Source organism: Colletotrichum tamarilloi (assembly GCF_030869305.1).
Source record: "Colletotrichum tamarilloi strain Tom-12 chromosome Unknown Scaffold_19.1, whole genome shotgun sequence".
In the NCBI taxonomy this organism is placed as follows: domain Eukaryota; kingdom Fungi; phylum Ascomycota; class Sordariomycetes; order Glomerellales; family Glomerellaceae; genus Colletotrichum; species Colletotrichum tamarilloi.
In genome coordinates, this window is record NW_026849402.1 from 184,431 (window position 1) to 203,929 (window position 19,499).

Below are 19,499 nucleotides of genomic sequence, written 5' to 3' on the forward strand. Positions count from 1 at the left end.
GTCGGAAGGACAATTCGCGGTGCAATCGACACAGCGGTACCATCGGCACTTGAACATCACGTCGCTTCTCTCGGTTGCCATGGCCAGTGTAACTAACTACCTACCTACCTATCTGCGCAATACCTTACACTGCCTTCCGGTCGACGGAATACCACCAGGACCAGGACCGACAGCGATGGACCTTGCTAGACGTTGTGTCCAGACACGCGAGAACCGCCATTGGCCCCCGTACGCTTCACCTTGGCCACTGCGTGCACCTTGGCCACTCCGTGGCGCAACATGTTTCTTTCAACGATTCCCGGTGGAGACGATTAACACATTTGTAAAACAGGTTTGGCCCAGCCCGTGACAGTCGCTTTTTTAGCTCCCGCCTCCGCACAGATGTGTGCGTGTGTGTGTCGTCGTGGATTTATGCCCCGTTCCTATTCTGTCTCGCCTTCCTCAGCTTACGGTATTTTACGACTCTTGCTCATAGCTTATTCAGACGACGAGCCGAACCTAGGGAGGTTGTTTGCTCTTGCTTTCATGCGCCTGACTCGTACACGCAATACGCTGCGAATGCGACGGGGCGTGGCCCTTGGTGTGGCTCTCGAGCCCCCTTAGACGTCAACCTCAATGTCTGCTGATGCCCAGCAACTTGATGCTGGAAGCACCAAGGCACTGCAGAAGAATAAGCTGCTTCGGCCAAGGTTTTTCAGGGTCCCACAAAGCCCACGTTTTCGAACTCTTTACCATCTGCGATGCACTGCGATGCAGGAAGAAGCCCCGAGTACCACAATCCCGGCCTCCCGGCCGAAACGATGTTTCTCTATTGTCATGACTTGGGAAAACTCTCATGGCCGAGCCGCTACAGACTCGATGAGCCCAGATTGGGTTTCTTCCTCAATTGGCCTGGCTCCGGCAATTCTTCCTTTTGGACCGATGGAAGATGGAAGATGGAAGAACAATGGACAGAGATGTGAACGGCCCAGCCTTCTGCAGCCGACGTCTCATCTCTGGTTCCTGCTGGTCAAGCAAAACCGTTTTCTCACTCACATCCTGGTGCGTTCCCGCGCCTGGCCAAGAGTTCTCGGACGCCTGCAGAAGCCAGCCTGGCCCTTGCCATGCCATGCCGCCCCCATCCCCTCCCCTTCCTTTCATGATTCTCCCCCGTAAGATCGAGGGAAGGGGACTACGGTTTCCAGCAGGATGCAACGCTGACATGAGGGCCGTTCCCGCCGTGGCCTCGCGAGCGATGCGTGCGTGCGTGCAAGTGTGCGTGCGCTCTCCCCTCCCCCTTGGCCGCCTGGGCCACGGAACCGGGGCGGCCGATCCAAGCAGGGCAACCTGACCTGACATGGCGTGGCAAAAGCGGCCAGAGGCCGCTTAGAGTCCCTGTAACCGTAGCCCTTTTCTTCGTTCTTTCGTGATTCCTTCCTGTAGATCATATCATGGGCGAAGTAAGGTAAGCCCATTTGATGATTGATAACCAAACACGGAATATCAGTAAGCAAAGGCTTTTAGAATCCCGGTCTTCGCGCCGCTCTGATCCCTCGATTAATCGGTTTTCTGTTACGGATTTTATTCCCGGCAGCACACATACACACACCCCTCCCACGAGTTGGATTCTTTTTTCGAGGAAAAGGGAAAACGTCAAGTTTGAGGCGGCACACACTCTCCGAGCACATACACACACACACAAACATCCACATACTTACAACCACACAAACACGAAAGACCAAGCACAAGGGGGCGTGTCTACGAAACAGGTTGGTTTGTTTCCCGATTGATGGGACGAAGTAATCCCATTCATCGCTTCCTTCATCGTTCTTATTTTTGGATATTGTAGCTTCTTATTCTTCTTTTCCCCCTCCTCTCCTCTGTATAACCAGCGAGAAAGGGTCAAAGTTACACAAGCTTTATTTTATTTTATTTTGCTTTTATTTTTTTTCTCCCTCTTCCCGCCGTGGCGCCCGCCGTGGCGCCCGCCGTGACGGAACTGGGGGCGCGCAACGTAAAGAGACAGAGACTCGGGAACGACGCCGTGCGACCATGCTCGTCGGGGAAGACAAGAGACGACGCCGACGACGACAGAGGATCACACGGGGGAGCCGGGTAGCTTTGGACCCAGCGGGATTGCTTTCTTATCTAGGTAGTCGGCAGCTGAATCTTAACTCTACGTGCTTCTCGTGGGCATCTCCAAGTACAGCGATGCTTGAGTACGAGAGATTCGGCTCGGCGGCTCATCGTATCTCTTTTTCACAATACCCATCCGTCGGTCGACAGAAGGGAGAACGCGGCGCGCCATGGTGAGCCACCATGACAAGCCATTGAATAATCGAAGAGTGCCCGTATACGAGATTCCCTTGGTGACTTGACTCTCCTCGGGCCAGCCTCATCCGAGTCCCGCGTCGACTAGCACAAAGATTTTGCTTCCCGATGAGGCTGTCGGCGAGGACAAGACAGCCCTCCTTAAATTAATGGTGACAACACGGGTTGGCAAGCCTGTCGCGTCCAGCTGCTGTCGAGAGGTGCGGACCACGATATTGATCTTGGGGTGCACCGCATGATGCGTCGTTCGGAAACGAAAGTCTGCGGTACGTACCTACCTTGGGTACACCAGAACTGAGGTGTCACGTCTGCCCGGTGAGGTGGTGACGGGAGGTGATGCAATGACGCTGATGGTTTCATTATCGATAAGAGATAGGAAGAACGGACGTTCTCGATAAGGAACCGTTCAAGCGCCACAGGCTTCCTGATTCGTTTGTCAGCCGCCCCACGGTGACCGCGCCTCACCTCACTTCAATTTTCATCATCAAAGAGTGCCCAGCCCAGTGTGAAGGGGCGGCGAAATAAATAAATTCAAAGAAAATTCATCGCCATCGTCGCTAACTCATTTTTTCGACAAAAAGGCGACTGAGAAATCGAAAAGTCAGAAAAAATGACGAGTCTTAAGCGTTCGTTCGAGACGGACCCTTTCGCCGCCAATATCTCGAGCAAGGTCTACGTCCGTTCGACGAGAAAGGGCAAGGTTCAGAAGATTGTGAGGGAGGTTTACCTGCGTCAAGATATCCCCTGCTCGTCAAAGCTGTGCCGAGTCTGTCTGCAGACGGCGCCCAGAGATGCAGCCAACAATGGTGACTTTACCCCATTTTCGATTTACCGCACGAACATGACAACTAAACAATGCCTCCCAGTTCAACCCTTCGTCCTCTCCGACAAGCCGGCGGGGACAAAGGCGTTCCCCCAGGGGCACTACATCGTCCCCGACACCAACGCGTTGTTGAACGCCATGGACCTCTTTGAGCAGAGCTCGGCTTTCTACGACGTTGTCATTCTGCAGACGGTGCTCGAGGAGCTGCGCAACCGCTCGCTGCCCCTGTACAACCGCCTCGTCGGTCTCACAAAGAGCGAGGACAAGCGCTTCTACGTCTTCTTCAACGACTTCCGTCTCGAAACGTACGTCAACCGGGAGTCCAACGAGACGGTAAATGACCGCAACGACCGCGCCGTACGCAAGGCGGTGAAGTGGTACGCCGACCACCTGGCGCAGACAAAGGCCAAGACGGTGCCCGCCGTCGTGATGCTGAGCGACGACCAGGACTGCCTGAGGAAGGCCAAGACCGAAGGTGTCGCAGCCATGTCACTCTCCGAGTACGTCGGCGGTCTCGAGGATGGCGAGAGGTTGCTGGACATGATTGCCGAGTCGCGGAACTCGAGCTTTTCCAAGAAGCCCGCCGGCCCGATCTACCCGGAATACTTCACCATGTCGAAGCTGATGACCGGCGTCAAGGCCGGTCTTCTTCACCAGGGCATCTTCAATGTCTCGCCGTACAACTACCTGGAGGGTTCCATTCACGTACCCGCATTCCCCAAGCCTCTCATCGTCCTCGGCAGAGAGAACATCAACCGGGCCGTAAGCGGCGATGTAGTCGTGGTTGAGGTTCTGCCAAAGGACCAGTGGAAGGAGCCGTCGACCAAGATCATCGAGGAAGAGGCGGTCACGCGCGACGAGAACGCCGAGGGGGAGGAAGCGCAGGACTTTGTCTCGGAAAAGGAGCGCAAGGCACTACAGGAGGAGGTGAAGAAGACGCATAAGAACAGCACCGAAGGCCGGCCGCAACCGACGGCAAAGGTCGTCGGCGTCATCAAGCGTAACTGGCGGCAGTATGTCGGACATATTGACCCTTCGTCTGCGAGCAAGAGCGGCGGCCAGGGCCGCAAGTCGGACAATGTTTTCCTCATCCCCATGGACAAGCGCATTCCCAAGATCAAGCTGCGCTCGAGACAGGTCTCCGAGCTTCTCGGCAAGCGCTTGTTGGTCACGATTGACGCTTGGGACCGCGATTCCCGGCACCCCGTGGGCCACTTTGTGCGTTCGCTTGGTGAGCTCGAGACCAAGGCCGCGGAGACGGAGGCCCTCCTGCTGGAGTACGACGTGCAATACCGTCCCTTCCCCAAGACGGTGCTCGACTGTCTGCCAAAGGAGGGCCACGACTGGAGAGTACCACAGAGCCTGGAAGATCCCGGCTGGAGGGACAGAGAGGATCTCCGCAAGCTCCTCATCTGCAGTATCGACCCCATCGGCTGCCAGGATATCGACGACGCTCTCCACGCAAGGCCTCTCCCCAACGGAAACTTTGAGGTTGGCGTCCACATCGCCGACGTCTCCCACTTTGTCAAGCCCGCCAATGCCATGGACACGGAGGCCAGCTTGCGAGGCACCACCGTGTACCTAGTCGACAAGAGAATCGATATGTTGCCGATGCTTCTCGGTACCGACCTGTGCTCGCTGAAGCCCTACGTCGAGCGTTACGCCTTCTCCTGTATCTGGGAGATGAATGCCAACGCAGACGTCGTCGGCGCCCGCTTCACCAAATCCGTCATCCAGTCAAAGGAGGCATTCAGCTACGAGGCGGCCCAGCTGCGCGTCGACGACGCCTCGCAGCAGGACGACCTCACCAACAGCATCCGAACGCTCATGATGCTGTCCAAGAAGCTGAAGCAGAAGCGCATGGACGCCGGCGCCCTCAGCCTGTCCTCCCCCGAGGTCAAGGTGCAGATGGAGTCGGAGACGTCGGATCCCATCGACGTCAAGACGAAGCAGCACCTCGACACAATGTCCCTCGTCGAGGAGTTCATGCTCCTCGCCAACGTCAGCGTCGCCGCCAAAATCTACGAGGCGTTTCCCCAGACCGCCATCCTCCGCCGCCACGGCGCCCCGCCAAAGACAAACTTTGACGAGCTCTCGAACCAGCTGCGCGTCAAAAAGGGCCTCGAGCTCCGCGTCGACTCGAGCAAGGCGCTCGCCGACTCCCTCGACACCTGCGTCGACCCCGTCGACCCCTTCTTCAACACCCTAGTCCGCATCATGGCCTCCCGCTGCATGATGTCCGCCGAGTACTTTTGCTCGGGCACCCAGGCCTACCCGGAATTCCGCCACTACGGTCTCGCCTCGGAAATCTACACGCACTTCACCTCCCCCATCCGCCGGTACGCCGACCTCGTCGCCCACCGCCAGCTCGCCGCCGCCATCGGCTACGAGGCCATCCACCCGGCCGTCCGCAGCCGCGGCCGCCTCGAGGCCGTCTGCAAGAACATCAACGTCCGCCACCGCAACGCCCAGCTCGCCGGCCGCGCCAGCATCGCCTACTACGTCGGCCAGGCCCTCAAGGGCCGCGTCGCCGAGGAGGAGGCCTTTGTCATGAAGATCTTCAGCAACGGTTTCGTCGTGCTGGTCCCGCGGTTCGGTATCGAGGGCCTGATTCGGCTGCGGGACCTCGCGGAACCCGAGCCCGAGAGTGCCTTTGACGCGGAGAATTATGTGCTTACCACGAGCGGGAGCAAGGAGCTGCGGGTGGAGCTGTTCCAAAAGGTCAAGGTCAAGGTTACGGATGAGAAGGATGAGATGACGGGTAAGAGAGGTGTCAAGATGGAGCTTGTTAGCGTTTGAGGGGGGCGCTGTGATGTGGGAATGAAAATACGGAATTCTTGCGTGTTTTGAGATGTTGAAGTAGAAAGATGGCCAAAATTTAGCCAACCTAAAAGTTCAGAAATGAACGCGTTTACCTATGCCTACTCACGGTTTGCAAAATCTGTTATGTGAAATGGGAATAGAACGTGTCTTTACGCAGTTCCCATGCTTCGATCCTGTGTTTACAAGGAAGCAGCACCCTTCAATATCACAAGTTTTGGAGCCCAGCATGACACCGCACCAAGATAGTATCAGACGTGACCTATCTAGAGTATCGTACACAGACTGTGGAGACGCATTTCATTCATCATCAAACCCATCCCGCGTCCATCTTCGCCTCAACCTCGTATACTAGACATCCGGTCACAGATATGAACACACCAAACCCGAACCCTCGAAAGACGAATAGCATGCTCAGCGAGCCTGACGGACAGGCCTATGAACCTGGTCCCACAAAGAACACTTCCGGAGCAAAGACCTAAGATCTCCCTGTGTCTCCGGATCGACAGGCAACTTGGACACGAGGTCCCGTCCGTAATCGAAGTCGAGCCACGGCTGATGGGCTTTGCGGTCGTGAATCATGCGCAACACAAACTCCTGCGTCCACACCGAGGGCGCCCAGACCAGCTCCTCTAGGCCCTGGCCCATAGCTTCCTTGACAAACTCGATCCACGGCTTCCTCGACCGGATCGCGGGCTTGTTCCTCCTGCGCACGACCATGATTGTCACGCGCTGCTGCAAGCTCATGTGCGGCAGGTCTGGGCAGTCGTCGAGGACGTGAAGCTTCGTGTTATGGATCGGACATCCCATGATGGTGCCGTTGTCGTCGGGAAAGACGCAGTCGCCGAGCCAATGTCCGGCGTGGCCGCAGTTGGAGCAGGTGTTGTTAGGGTCAAAGCGATCACCGTACAGGAATTGCGAGGTAGTAATTTGGTTCTGGGTCTGCTCCTCGCTTGTCATCTTCACTTTGCCATGAAAGGGCGGCTTGTGGCGGCGGATGTCGGTGTCGTGGTAGACCTTGTTTCGCTTCTGACCAGCGCTGCTCAGGCGTTGGGCAGCTTTCGAATTCGCTGCGGGAGCCACGGGAGCGTTAGGCGGCGCCGATCTCGCTTCGTCTTGGGAGTTTCTGTCGTGTGGCCTTTGCTGTGTATGGTGGGCACGATTGGCGTTGTATCTACTACTGGAGGTGCCTCGGAATGATTTCGTAGAGGAACCTTGGTGATACCCCCCCCTCTGGATACCCGACTGGGAAGCAACGGATCGCTGTGTATCTCTATGGGTGTCGTTACGATGGTCACGGCCAAAGGAGCCTACGTGATCGGAGCGGTTTTCGTTCCAACCAGCCCGGTCGATGGAGCTGCTTCGATGTCTGGAGGGAGGCCTGACGAGTTGCTCGTCACGATCAGGGTGCATGCCGTGCTGATACTCGAGCTTCTGAGGATCAGAGTAGGACCCTGACTTGAAGTCGTTGAGGTTGGGTCGCACAGGCGAGTATGGCGCGCCTTGACATTCTCGATCAGAAGACCTCTCTAACATCGACAGCTTTTCCTTCAGCTTCTGAATCTCCACACTGCGCTCTTGGTCGTTCATTTGGATTGATTCGCTCCCAGACGTGTTGTATTCCGTTACCAGGCTCTGTGACGGTCTAATGTCGTGAGATTGCATCGGTATGGTGCCATGTGGAACATTATTCGGCTTGGGTCTCTTGACCGGGTTGCTGTCTCTTTCCTCCTCGGTTCGGGATCGTCGACCGTCATCAAACCCGTAGTTCAAAGCGTTAGAGCTTGAACTGGAAGGTCTGGATCTCTTCATTTGGAGAGATTGTTCGACGTGGTCGTGGCAGGGACAACACTTTGAAGGTAGGCCGCTGCGATCGGTATGACACGCAAAGCGTGTCAGACAAGAGAGCTTCTGGCGCGCACGTAGGCGGAGACCTTTCGATCTTTTTGTGTGTAGCGCTTTGAAAACCTCGACCAGTGTGCTGTTGATGTGCGAATGGAAAAAAACGTGATGTTTTGAGGTGAAGGGAGTGAAGTGCAGGATAGGGGCGTTTGCAGGTAGGAGGAAAATGGGGACGACCTCACCGACCTCTGGCATCCACGCGTCACGTGGGTACGTACTCAGAGTGAATTACAATAAGGCAAGGTCCACTATGTAGGTAGGTCCCGAGCATGATTCACCTCCTTCGGGAAGGGGCGTTTGATAGAGAAGGCAGCCCAGGCAATGCAGAAGTCACCTACCTACTTATCTGACCGCATCTGCCCAGGTCATGAACATGGTCTCAACAACTGCCTACGACGTGATCTCGCGTGCGAGCGAATGAGATCAAATTTCTTATCACTTCCGAACGTAGCTCTACCATGCGTGATTCAGGTTAGGGAGTAGGTGGGACTATGCTGCTACATCGACCTACCATGGATTGATCTGAACACAATATACTAGATTCTTGATATGAATGAAACAGCCTTTACGAAAAATTAGTATTCCAATTCACCGAAGTCAGTAGAATTATCAGGGATATGAAGTAACCTGAAGTTCCGTACAAGACGAGGGCGCCTTTGGTAAACAGTTCTGCCATGTACATAGTTGACATAGTAAAGCGAGCGTTTCATGAAATAACGGCCATAGAACACTTTGTTTTCTCTTATAAGGGACATAACTAAACGAAGAAGTTCTATCTTTCTGAGTTCCCACACGAATAGTCTGGGAAGTAGTACTAGATTTAAATAGAGCTTTATTAGTCTTGACAGCCTCGTTCTATTACCTTCACTACCATTATCACTACCACGACTGGCATTATAATCGATGTCAGTCAGTAGTCCTTCGAGTATATTCGTTATATAATATCTATGAAATAGCGACAAAGAAAGAGAAAGTTATAATACACACTGTAAGGTAGTGAGCGGATTATTTTATCATCCACTTGTCCGAACCTGCCTTCTCCTGGGCGAGTGTCCCACACCACTCAGTGAATGCATTACCAAAGGGGGGGCATGTGCCTCGGGCGTCCCTTCCTACAATATTCAGCCTTTACCTTCACCACCTTCTTCTTCCCCACAACCCACCCAAACCAACTTCCGAATTACACAACCATCAAAGTCAATCTCCTTACCAGGTTTGCCCTTCCAAAGTGCACCTTCTTTCGGCTGGTTTACTGACGTTTCCTTCATCCGTGGAGTGACTCAAGATGGAAGGTAACGGCGTCCCTGCCGCGGAGGCGTCCTCTCAACCACCGGCCAAGCGAGTCAAACTGTCGTCACCCGCTTCCGACAACACCAAGCCTGTCTTCGGACGCCTCGGAGTCATCTTGAACACTGAAGACGCTGGAGACATCACCGTCAATATCAGCAACACCAGACGCCTTGGCAAGCCCGTGATAGACCATCTCTCAGAAGAAACTTTCGCTTTTCATGGATCTCGCCAGCAGGCCCATGCTATACTCGACAGAATTCTGGACCACAGCGAGAATACGATCATCATGGGCATTGTGAGCCTTCAACCAGATATCAGCGAGGCGACACCGCAATCAAAGGCGCCGGCGACTGTCCAGGCTGTGGATGTGACAGGTGCGGCATCTGAGAACTCGACAGTACCGAAGCGGAAGACACCTATGAAGCAGAGGCCGGCTACGTCTATTGCCATGGAGAAAACAGCACCTGCCGGTGAGAGGCCGTTGGCACCTACGGCCACACACCAGTCTCGGCAGACATCCAATGTCGCCGACAACCCCAAGCCATTCGCGCCGCAGAATTCATCGCTTGTTCTTTCTCAGGGTCATCTGGAGACTGCGTACAGAGTCTGGACGACATGCGGACGGCGGACCACAAAGTTACAGACCCTGCTAAGGAAATTCCCTGAAAATGACCGCCCAAATCCCTCGGTGGAGTGCATGGTACTTCAGAAGTTAGCTGGAAAGACGCCAGACATGATGGTTGGCGAACTTGAAGACATTGTACATTCTTATATGCTTACAGTCTTCAAGCACAACTTGCGGAGGAGAGTTCCCCGGTTAGGAAAAGACTGGATGCATTTCCGGATCCTGAGGCGACTGTGGTTTTACCCTGGTAAGTGATCCGATTATCCTGTCAGCCCATCTATCAGCGAAGTCAGTGCTTGCTGACAATCAGATTGCTGGGATATTTTAGATGTAGGTGAAGACGTCGACTTCCCGTGGGCTGAGATGGCTCCCAATTCTTCCGCCGGCTGCCCTAGCTCAGCTTACGCGACATTTAAAGAGCACAATGGAGTTGGGATCGAGTCGAAGTTCTCAATCTTCGACTAAGACGGGGAGAGACTAGTATTGAAATAGCTATGATGTTCAGCAAGTCAACCACCAAGCGCAAATTTCTCAACCGCTGAGCTGTGATTCGGCATTGCATCATGGCCGTTTGTGGATCGCCATCTGATTGCACACAACCAAATATCGTTGGGCGGATGGAAAGCAGGAGGTCACTCGGGATGACAGAATCGTCTATAATCCTATAAGGACCAAATCAAATGAATGCAAGGGACATTCCGGATGAAAGTGTATGTGCAGATTTGAATGAGGACAACGGGCTGAATCGTCATTCTTTACTTTTTATTTTTCCCTTGGACCGCCCCAAAAACGCCATGTGAAACAAAATGAGGAATCTAACAGCCAGCCAGGCTCTTCATGAGGGAGTTAAAACCCAAGAAATGGGACCACAACATCTCCTCCACTTTCTCTTTTGATATCATGTACTCCCCTCTCCTCCTCTCACTACGTTCTCTCCATTACTATACTGCACCACCCCCTATTGCTCCATCGCCTCGTCCTCATCGCCAGCAGCAGCAAGACCACTGAACAAATCACCGAGGTCAAACTCCTTGGCCCACTCCGTGACAATAGTCTTCTGATCCGCGGCAGCAACGTCGTCAGCCACGGGAGCAGCAGGCGCGGCGCCCTGGGCATCGCTCTGGACAGCGAGGACAGGCGCCTCGACCCAGCCCTGGATGCGGCCGTCGCGCCAGTCCGTGACGACGGTCATGGCGGCGGCGTTGATGTTGGGGATACCGCCGCGTCCCAGACGGCCGCGCTTCCGCGCGACCTGCACCAGGAAATCGGTCGTGATGTCGCCGTCGGCGCGGCTGGGCAGCAGCGTCGGCAGGTCGTAGGCGTCCGTCAGCTTCTGCAGCAGGTCGGGGGAGGCGGCGAGGCGGCGGAGGAGGAGGGTGACGGCCGGGATGGGGTCCTCGATGTTCTTGGGCGGGACGGCGTTGAGGAGGACGAGGTGGGCGTGGGCGTCTGTCGCGTTCTTGAGGGAGACGAGGCCCGACGTGGAGGCGTTCTTGGCGGAGGGGAAGACGATACCGGGGGAGTCGAGGAGGGTGAGCTTGCTGTCGATCTTGACGGCGCGGATGCTCGTGGTGACGCCGGCCTCTGCGCCGGCGGGGCAGGCCTTTGAGGCGCCGCGGCCGCCGGAGAGACGGCCGAGGAGGGCGTTGATGACGGAGGACTTGCCGACGTTGGGGTAGCCGATGACGCCGACGGAGACGGCGCGCTTGAGCTGCTTGCTGGCGGCGTAGGACTTGAGGGCGCGGAAGAGGTCGGACGACGTCTTTTGGACGGTGAGCTCCTTGTGGTTAAAGGTATGGGCGTTGGGCGCCGGGTTGGAGGCGCGCAGGGGCAGGGTCGGGAAGGAGCGGCGGAGGTGGATGAGCCAGTCCTTGAGAACCTTGGGGGGCACGAGATCGATCTTGTTGACGACGAGGATGAGGCGCTTGCCGCCGCTGGCGGCGGCCATGACGCTGCGCTCGACGTCGCGGGAGCGGGTTGATTCCGGGTCGCGGGCGTCGAGGACGTAGAGGATGACGTCGGCCTGCTCGACGACGTTCTTGAAGACCTTGTCAAAGGCCTTGCGGGAGGTGGCGTTGCCGACGGGGATCTCGGCGGGCGCGTCAGAGTCGTCGCCCGGGTCGTCGTCCGAGTCCATCTCGTCGTCATCGTCGTCGCGCAACTCCTTTTCGTACGTCTCGGCGGCGGCCCTCGCGCTGCGCAGGAGAGCGGCCATGGGGTTCGAGTCGTCGCCGTCGTCCTCCTCATCGTCGTCCTCGACCATCATGTCGTCGTCGGCCACGTCGACCTGCTGGCCGGTCGCGCCGGCGACGGTGGCGCCCGTCTTGGCGGCCTTTGCCATTTCGCGACGCTTCTGGTTCTCCTCCTGCTTGCGCAGCTTGTTCTCCTCAATCTCCTCGAGGATCTTCTCCTTGTAGGGGAACAGGTTCGGGATACCCGGGTCCTTCTTGAGCTTGGTGCGCCATTCCGGGTTCTGCTTGGCCTTCTTTCTGTCTTTCCTCTGCTTCGCCGCCGACTTCTTCTCGATCTTGTGGCGGAGGCGAACCGTCGTCCTCTTGGACTTTGGCTCTGCGAGGATGCTGTTAGTCAAAAAGGGTATAACATAAAAGATATTGACAATAATTCAGGAGATACTCTCACATACTCTTGGGTTTGTTAATTGAGCCAGCCATCGTGATATCTGACCAAAGTGACTTTTGGCAAGATTTTTGTTGTATGGGGGTGAGCTTTGGTTGGTGCTTTGCTACCCTCGACCGCCGCAAAACTTTCCTGGCGCTTCGGCCAGTCTTTGCAGTGCAACTTTCAAAAATTTAGTGGGAGGTCGGGTTCTGCCAATCCACACCGCTTCTGCTATCGCTATCGCGCCCCACCAAGATATCCTCACCGCCTGACGCTAATCCCAATGAAGGAGCCCCGCCATGGGTAACTTTGCCCCGCGACAGCTGACATAAGAAAGAAAAAGCCGATGGGTAAAAAAAAAAAGGCGTGCTGGAACCGGTGGATCACAGACGCTCAGTGCTGCTGCGATGGCGCTGCCGCAGCGTCAGAGGGGCCCCTTCCGGTGGACAGAAATGCCCGTCTCAGTGTTTTTGGCCGCTGGAAAGATGCCGCAGCTCAAATAGCGGGCTGGTCAAAGGCGGATTACCAAGGTTGTCGTTGCCGACTCGGAACTTCAACGATCCTTTCAGAGTCATACCTCACTCAACTTCAACTCGTAATCTCAATTAGACTCTTGAATACAATAACTTTCTCTTCACTATTAATCTTAGACCACATTAAAAGACCATAACCATAGATCGAACACATAAAACGTTCATCTCTTCAGGTATACATTCACAACTCATTTCAGAGGGATAACCGCTTACCCTGTCTACCAGACTTAACCATGTCGTACACGGCCCCTCCACAACGCTTCACCTTTGATGGCTTCCTCTTCGACATGGACGGCACCATCATCGACTCAACAGAGGCCGTCGTGAAGCACTGGCACACGTAAGGAAACCAACAAACTCCACCGGTTCATCAGCATCATCATCACCAATCATCCCTTGCATGAGGGGTTACCCTCTCTCACTCATCTCATCTCTCAAAAACCCCACTAACACCGGCCTTCTCTTCTCCCTTGCAGCGTCGGCAACGAAATAGGAGTCGCGCCCGAAGTAATCCTCGAGACCTCGCACGGCCGTCGTAGCATCGACATCTTGAAGATTCTGGCCCCTGAAAAAGCAAATTGGGAGTGTGAGTACCTTACCTCTACACACCAAGAAAAAAATCTCAGATCTCTGTTTTGTCTGATCTCGCGTGTTTGGTACCTGTTCCTGATTCCGATTTCCCCCCTTGCCTTGCTTCACCTACCTAAACACGACTCACCGGCGCGCCGTCTGTCAGGTTTCCCCAACTTTTTTTCATGCATGCTCACCTACATGACGCAAGGGGGGGATGAGACGGTGATGAACTCAGGGGTTCGCGAAGAAAAGGCTAACAGGAGATGAACAGACACGCGTGAGATGGAAGGCCGCCTCCCGAAACTCTACGGGGGAGACGCCGTCGAGATCCCTGGGGCAAGGGCACTCCTCGACGCCCTCATCGCGAAGTCGGCTCCCTGGGCCATCGTCACCTCGGGGACTGAACCCCTTGTGGGCGGGTGGCTCGACGCGCTCAAGCTGCCGCAGCCTCAACACCTCGTCACCGCCGAGTCCGTCGAGAACGGTAAGCCGGACCCGACCTGCTACCGCATTGGCCGCGCGAAGCTGGGCCTGGAAGACGCTTCCAAGCAGGTGCTCGTCCTCGAGGATAGCCCCGCCGGCATCAGGGCCGGTAAGGAGGCTGGGTGTAAGGTGCTGGGCCTCGTCACGAGCCACACCGTTGAGCAGGTCGTGGACGCGGAACCCGATTGGATCGTCAGAGACCTCGATTCTGTCAAGGTCGTGGAGAGTCGCGACGGTGTCGTCACGCTGGAGTTTAGCGACGCCCTCGTTTCGAAGCCTTAGTGTAGTTGTCTACGACTGACTGACTACTCTGGCGTGAGGAATGGAGGCTCTGCTAATGAATCGATAGAGCAAGAATAGACTTGGCCTGTACAGACTTTAGTATGACAACATCGTACGCTTTTTACCGTTCCCTTGGCCCTTGGAGCCAAATAAGTCCTCGGAGCTCCATACAAGGGAGTAGAGGAGACAGAGGATGAACGGCAAAACCTATCAACCGGCCAGTGCGCGAGAAAGGGCAAATACAAACTAATCTTCTTTCCCCGCCGTTGTCTCGTCAAGGGAGCACTTGTTGGATTCAGATGCGAGATAGTTCTCGAAATGGAGTCCTCTTTCCCCCAAGCCTGAAGATCCCTAATAAGCTGTGTCGCGTGAGATCCGTGATGTTTATTTTGATCCGGGGCAGCAGCTCCAGTGCAACAACAAAACAAACATCATCATCCCTCTACCTTCACCGAAGGGGGGCGTGTGCCGAACCGAGTAGAGGTACCCCGAAGGACCCAAGACAATGTCTTTAGCCTTGGAGACAAAGTCCCGCCGTATGCCGTGTACTCGACATGTGCAACCCCAGGATCCAAGAATATCCTCCTTCAGCCGAGTCAGCCGAGTCCCTGACTTCAACTCGTCTGGCTGCCGCTGCATTGATTTCGCCTACAAACGCGGGAGTATTGAAGGGCCTTTCACAAAGTAGCTTGCGTCGACGATGATCCAGCTCAAGGTACAGGAAAAATCAAGCACACATTTGCAACACATCATCGTCTCGCCTCGTCATTGTCCCGGGTTCCTCGGGGCCCTACCCCCCAACTACGGGTGATTGCTGCGATCTCGCGACCTTGGAAGCGGGAGAAAGAAAAAAGCAACGTTAAGAAGTCTCAGCCCGGTCGATGCACCGCATCTGGATAGGCAAAAAGCAACCCGCAAAAGCCCGCGGTCGTTTCACGAAGAAGGAGCCCGTATACGAGAGAGTCTGAGAGAGCGAGCTTGCCGAGTGCATCCGGTACACTGGTCTCTCGTTGACCTATCTTGGTCTTTGCAGAGCTGAGCGGAGCGGTCCCGAGACCGTGGATGTGGCGTAACTTTGCATAACGAACAAACCCGCTGCGGTCTGAGGTATCACAATGGCAAACTACACCGGTCTATGACCACCTTTCGTAATTCGGAGCTGCAAGGTCCCGAAAGCACAAATATCACCTGTCAGCTTCGGAGCTTCATGCTGACGGACCTGGCTGCTTGCAGGGTGTGTGTGTGTGTGTGTGCGTATGTGTGTGTGTGTAGGTATGTGTGTACGCTCTGCTCTCTCAGGGCACCAACTTTAGACAAGCTTGCGAGGCGAATTAGAATTCGGCATCTTGCAGGCAACTTCGGAGATCTTCGTGCTTGAGCCGTGGGTGTGTCGCTCCAAGTAGTGAACATGTGTATCCCGTTGAGTGGAACAAGGTCGTCTATCAATACTCCTCGGGACGTGATACTTGGTGAAAAGGGGTAGCACAGCAGCGGAAGGATTCCTCCCTCCTCCTGACACAGCACAGTTGTAAGTGTCAATGCCTTGTTTGCTCATGGGCAAAGCAAGATTATCGGTGGCTGCAGGTACGATCAGCTACAGAAATAATCTGGCGGATGATGCCGAGACAGCTGTACACTCACTGTCTAGGCGAGGCAATGGCGACGAGTGTATTTTCGCCGGTACAGGAACCCAGGCGGGGTTTGTTTGCTGACAGCGCAGCCATCCACCAAGAAAAAAAAGCAGGCGGCCGACGATGTCATTCCGACATGTAACACAACGGACGCCAGCTTTTCGTATGGGCGAATGCAGGAACATTAAAGGCTAAGCCAACATAGGCTTCGCGCGCGAAAATGTCAATCTCAAAACCATCAGGTAGAGGGCTGATGTGGACAGCCTCCAGGCTTAGTATGATGTTAACTTTCGAACGGTCTTTGATGCTGCAGGTACACGAAGGGCCGGGTCGGTTGAGCTACATCTCCATATCGTTGAGGCGGCGCGCTAGCAGAACACCGGAAGGGATGACAGCAATCTCATTTTGAGCATAGTTGTCACCACGAGACAATTCATGAGGAGATTGAAACACGGAATACATCTCATGCCTCCCTGGGTAACGAATCCTTTGACGGTGACAGCTCCGAATGGCGTTGGAGCGCTCGAGTAGTGTAAGCTGGCGAGCGAAGGCCGCCGACCCGACGCAGGTCATCGGGCCGGCAGGCAAAACCGCGCGGCTGTCAAAGGAAAGGAAAAAAAAAGGGGGGGGGGGGGGGCTTCTGGTGTATGCTTCCCGGCGACGGCTTCTGTTTTCGCGCGTTTAGCATCCGGCATCCACCTGTCTTCAGAGCTCAAGAGAAAGGTTCCAAGGCTTCCAACACGATAGACGTCGTCCGGCAGTATCCGCATTGTTTGCACCGGTTCGGTACTCGGTAGCGGACTGAACAAGACTGACTCGAGGTGGCCATGTCGTGAGGCTGTGCTCAGTTTAGCGAGCGAGAAGGAAATTGTGTCGTCGCAGAGATGGGGTACTGTCCGTACAAGTAAAATGTGTGGAAACTAGAGCACGCACCAGCCCAGTCGAATGCAAGTGTTGTCTGCGTCGCACGCGTTCTCCACGGGTCCCTTTACTACGGCCGTGACGAGGACCCTTGGTCGAGTTTAATGAGAAGCATGGGCCTGCGGCTTGTGCGCATAACGAAGGGGGAAAAAATCCGGCATGCTGTCCCCGTGCCCCCATCATCCCATGCCTGGTTGTGAACTTGTGAAGGAACAAAAACGAGCCCTCGCAGACTCCTTGTCCTTGGCCCCCTCCACAGCGCAGGGGCAGGGCCGGCACCTCATCCATCTCGTCAGTCGTCACTGTCGGCACCGCACGTGGCCGCCAGGGCCCGATTTTGATCCCAATCTCCCGCTTGCCGCTGTTTCCACCTTGGACGTTGGAGCAAAAAAAAAAGTTGATCAGGATCTGGATCATGGATGCCACTATACACCTGTTGATTAACCAAGCCACTCTCTGCCTCGTATACTCCGTATTATCTAAGTACCTTATTATTAAAGAAAGTTAATTCTTTCTAAGTCATAAGTATAAGAATATAGTTTTAATAAAATAGTATAGTACTTACTTAGTACTTAAATTAAAATACTTTTTTAAGCTTATTATAAAAAAAAAATAACTATATTACTAACTACTTATTATCGAAGTTCGTAACTAGTATTATAGTTTTAATTATAATAGCTTTATTTATAATAAATAAAAAATCTAATTATAAATCCCTTAAAAACCTCTTTTTAAGAGCTATAAGAGCCTCTAAGTTAAGTTAAAATACTTATTAAGATATTAATAACTAAACTAACCTTACGATAATAATTTTAATAAAAAACTTAATAAATAACGCTAAAAGCCTCGCTAATATTAAGTATAATTTATAAAATATAATAACGTAGTTATAAAGTATTATTAATATATCCTATATTAAAAAGGGTATTATTAATACTAACGAAACGGATAGGGCCGTATTAATATAATACTTTAGCTTCTTTTTATAACTTAAAAATAATTACTTTAAATAATATTAGAAATTTATTAAAAAGCTCTCTTAAGTACTTTAGTATATTTATTACTATTTTTATAATAATAAAACTCCTAGTACTTATATATAAAAATAAGTTACTTATTTTTAAATAATAATATTAGCTTATTAATAAGTTATTAAAATTATAATTTTAATAATCCCTTAACGAGGGAGAGGGTAAAATAAAAAAAAGGATAGGTAATTTATAAAAAGGGTTAAGGTTAAATAGTGCGGAATTCGAGGGTAGGGTAGCGTCTATATATACTGTGGCAATCCTCTAGTAATGCAAAACGATGGAGTTAAACAGTGACTCCGTATCGTCATTGCATTTTAATAAACTCGAGTACTCGCAGCCACCAAAAATCGATTCTTGGGGGTTTTCTGCGGCGATGTTACCGCAAGAGGTCGTCTGTAACCACATCTCTCTTCCAGTGCCCGCTGTCCGGAGTCAAGGTTGGAGGGATACCGAACCCCTTTCTTGTGCATATCATGAAAGGGAAGAGAAAAAAAAAAGGCTTCATCTCCCGTGTGCATGTTGGAGCCATGCATGGCCATGACTCCTCTAGTCGTTGTGGAAGTCTTCCTGCACGCTATCTCAGTCGCTTGGCATTTTGTGTGTTGCGTGGGTGTTCCGTGGTGTTTGCTGGCGTCACGCCTTCGACACTGGCGTGAACCGCCGGCGTCTTCGATACTAGACTAGGCAATTGCGTCCTCTCTCGTTTCCCGTGTTCCAGAAGGTAGCTTTCCAATGCCGGCTCGGTAGCATATGGTGGGCATCTGTCGTCCAAATTTCCTGCGTTGGACGATTGGAAGCTTGAGCGATGGCGAGCCGATTGATCGTACTCCGCAAGTTAGTCGCTCTCCGCGAACACCTTGAACTTCATCCACGGCGTCGGGTTCTTCGTCCTTGCAGGGAGACACTAAAATAGAAGTGGTTACACTCGGAACTCATCCAGTCCACATGGTACTCCGTATGTCTTCCTTGCCGAATATCATCTCCGGGGGAGGGTTCGTCAAATCGTCAGAGTGGAACGACGGGTAGATGTCTGACGAGCAGATTACATCGACATCTCGAGGCGCAGCCTGATCCAGTATGGCGTTTGAGAGCCGCCGGGAGAAGTACCTACTTCGGCAAACCATCAACAAGTTCGAACAGGGGAGGAAGAAAGAGGTTTACCGATAAAGTACGTATATTGCACAGAGCTTACATAGTATGCTGAGAAAGAGACTTGTGCAACAGGCGTCGGTGAAAAAACGGTGAGATGATCAATCCGGCATCGTAATACAATACCCTCGCTTCGCCGCTCATCGGCCTGTCGTTGTCTGTTCGAGCTCCTCTAGCCGGTGATACTGATCCGGTCCATCTTCGCTTGGCAATTCGACGTGAAGACATTGGCATCAGCAAGTCTTTCCGAGCCAGCGAACAAGGATTGGATTTTCAGATCGCTCTAGCCATAGCGCAACGTCAGGAGAGCACTGCTTCGCAGTACTCCGTAGAGGCTAGAGTTACTCGTCAAACGCCGACGTGATGCGTGATAAGCGTGTTGTAGCAAAGACTAAGACTGACAGTCGTAGGCCGCCCAATCGGCACGGACAAAGGTGCCAAGTATCTGGGACGAAGTGAGACAACGTCTTCTTTCCGCTTTGCTAGCTTTACAAGCGTTCCGCTCTC

General features: G+C 53.5%; 8 protein-coding genes across 8 annotated transcripts; 5 read left to right on the forward strand and 3 right to left on the reverse strand.

The window, feature by feature from the left end:
* Window positions 1-750: 750 nt before the first annotated feature.
* Window positions 751-1,409, forward strand: CTAM01_06689 (uncharacterized protein; the record flags this gene model as incomplete). Its single annotated transcript, XM_060522716.1, has 2 exons — window positions 751-1,041; window positions 1,221-1,409. 2 exons carry the CDS (start codon window positions 751-753, stop codon window positions 1,407-1,409), a joined length of 480 nt encoding a protein of 159 aa, XP_060382561.1.
* Window positions 1,410-1,499: 90 nt separating this feature from the next.
* CTAM01_06690 (uncharacterized protein) lies at window positions 1,500-1,691 on the reverse strand (the record flags this gene model as incomplete). The annotated part of the gene is made up of 1 exon (XM_060522717.1): window positions 1,500-1,691. One exon carries the CDS (start codon window positions 1,689-1,691, stop codon window positions 1,500-1,502), a length of 192 nt encoding a protein of 63 aa, XP_060382562.1.
* A 103-nt stretch (window positions 1,692-1,794) lies between these two features.
* Window positions 1,795-2,292, forward strand: CTAM01_06691 (uncharacterized protein; the record flags this gene model as incomplete). Its single annotated transcript, XM_060522718.1, has 1 exon — window positions 1,795-2,292. A coding segment is annotated over one exon (498 nt), but the record flags the coding sequence as incomplete, so codon positions are not given.
* A 628-nt stretch (window positions 2,293-2,920) lies between these two features.
* Window positions 2,921-5,932, forward strand: CTAM01_06692 (RNB domain-containing protein; the record flags this gene model as incomplete). The annotated part of the gene is made up of 1 exon (XM_060522719.1): window positions 2,921-5,932. The coding sequence occupies one exon, from the start codon at window positions 2,921-2,923 to the stop codon at window positions 5,930-5,932; it is 3,012 nt and encodes a 1,003-aa protein (XP_060382564.1).
* A 435-nt stretch (window positions 5,933-6,367) lies between these two features.
* Window positions 6,368-7,765, reverse strand: CTAM01_06693 (uncharacterized protein; the record flags this gene model as incomplete). Its single annotated transcript, XM_060522720.1, has 1 exon — window positions 6,368-7,765. The coding sequence occupies one exon, from the start codon at window positions 7,763-7,765 to the stop codon at window positions 6,368-6,370; it is 1,398 nt and encodes a 465-aa protein (XP_060382565.1).
* A 1,375-nt stretch (window positions 7,766-9,140) lies between these two features.
* Window positions 9,141-10,235, forward strand: CTAM01_06694 (uncharacterized protein; the record flags this gene model as incomplete). The annotated part of the gene is made up of 2 exons (XM_060522721.1): window positions 9,141-10,017; window positions 10,099-10,235. 2 exons carry the CDS (start codon window positions 9,141-9,143, stop codon window positions 10,233-10,235), a joined length of 1,014 nt encoding a protein of 337 aa, XP_060382566.1.
* Window positions 10,236-10,728: 493 nt separating this feature from the next.
* Window positions 10,729-12,568, reverse strand: CTAM01_06695 (uncharacterized protein; the record flags this gene model as incomplete). Its single annotated transcript, XM_060522722.1, has 2 exons — window positions 10,729-12,338; window positions 12,415-12,568. Coding segments are annotated over 2 exons (1,764 nt in total), but the record flags the coding sequence as incomplete, so codon positions are not given.
* Window positions 12,569-13,155: 587 nt separating this feature from the next.
* Window positions 13,156-14,260, forward strand: CTAM01_06696 (haloacid dehalogenase-like hydrolase; the record flags this gene model as incomplete). Its single annotated transcript, XM_060522723.1, has 3 exons — window positions 13,156-13,262; window positions 13,399-13,508; window positions 13,767-14,260. 3 exons carry the CDS (start codon window positions 13,156-13,158, stop codon window positions 14,258-14,260), a joined length of 711 nt encoding a protein of 236 aa, XP_060382568.1.
* Window positions 14,261-19,499: the final 5,239 nt, after the last annotated feature.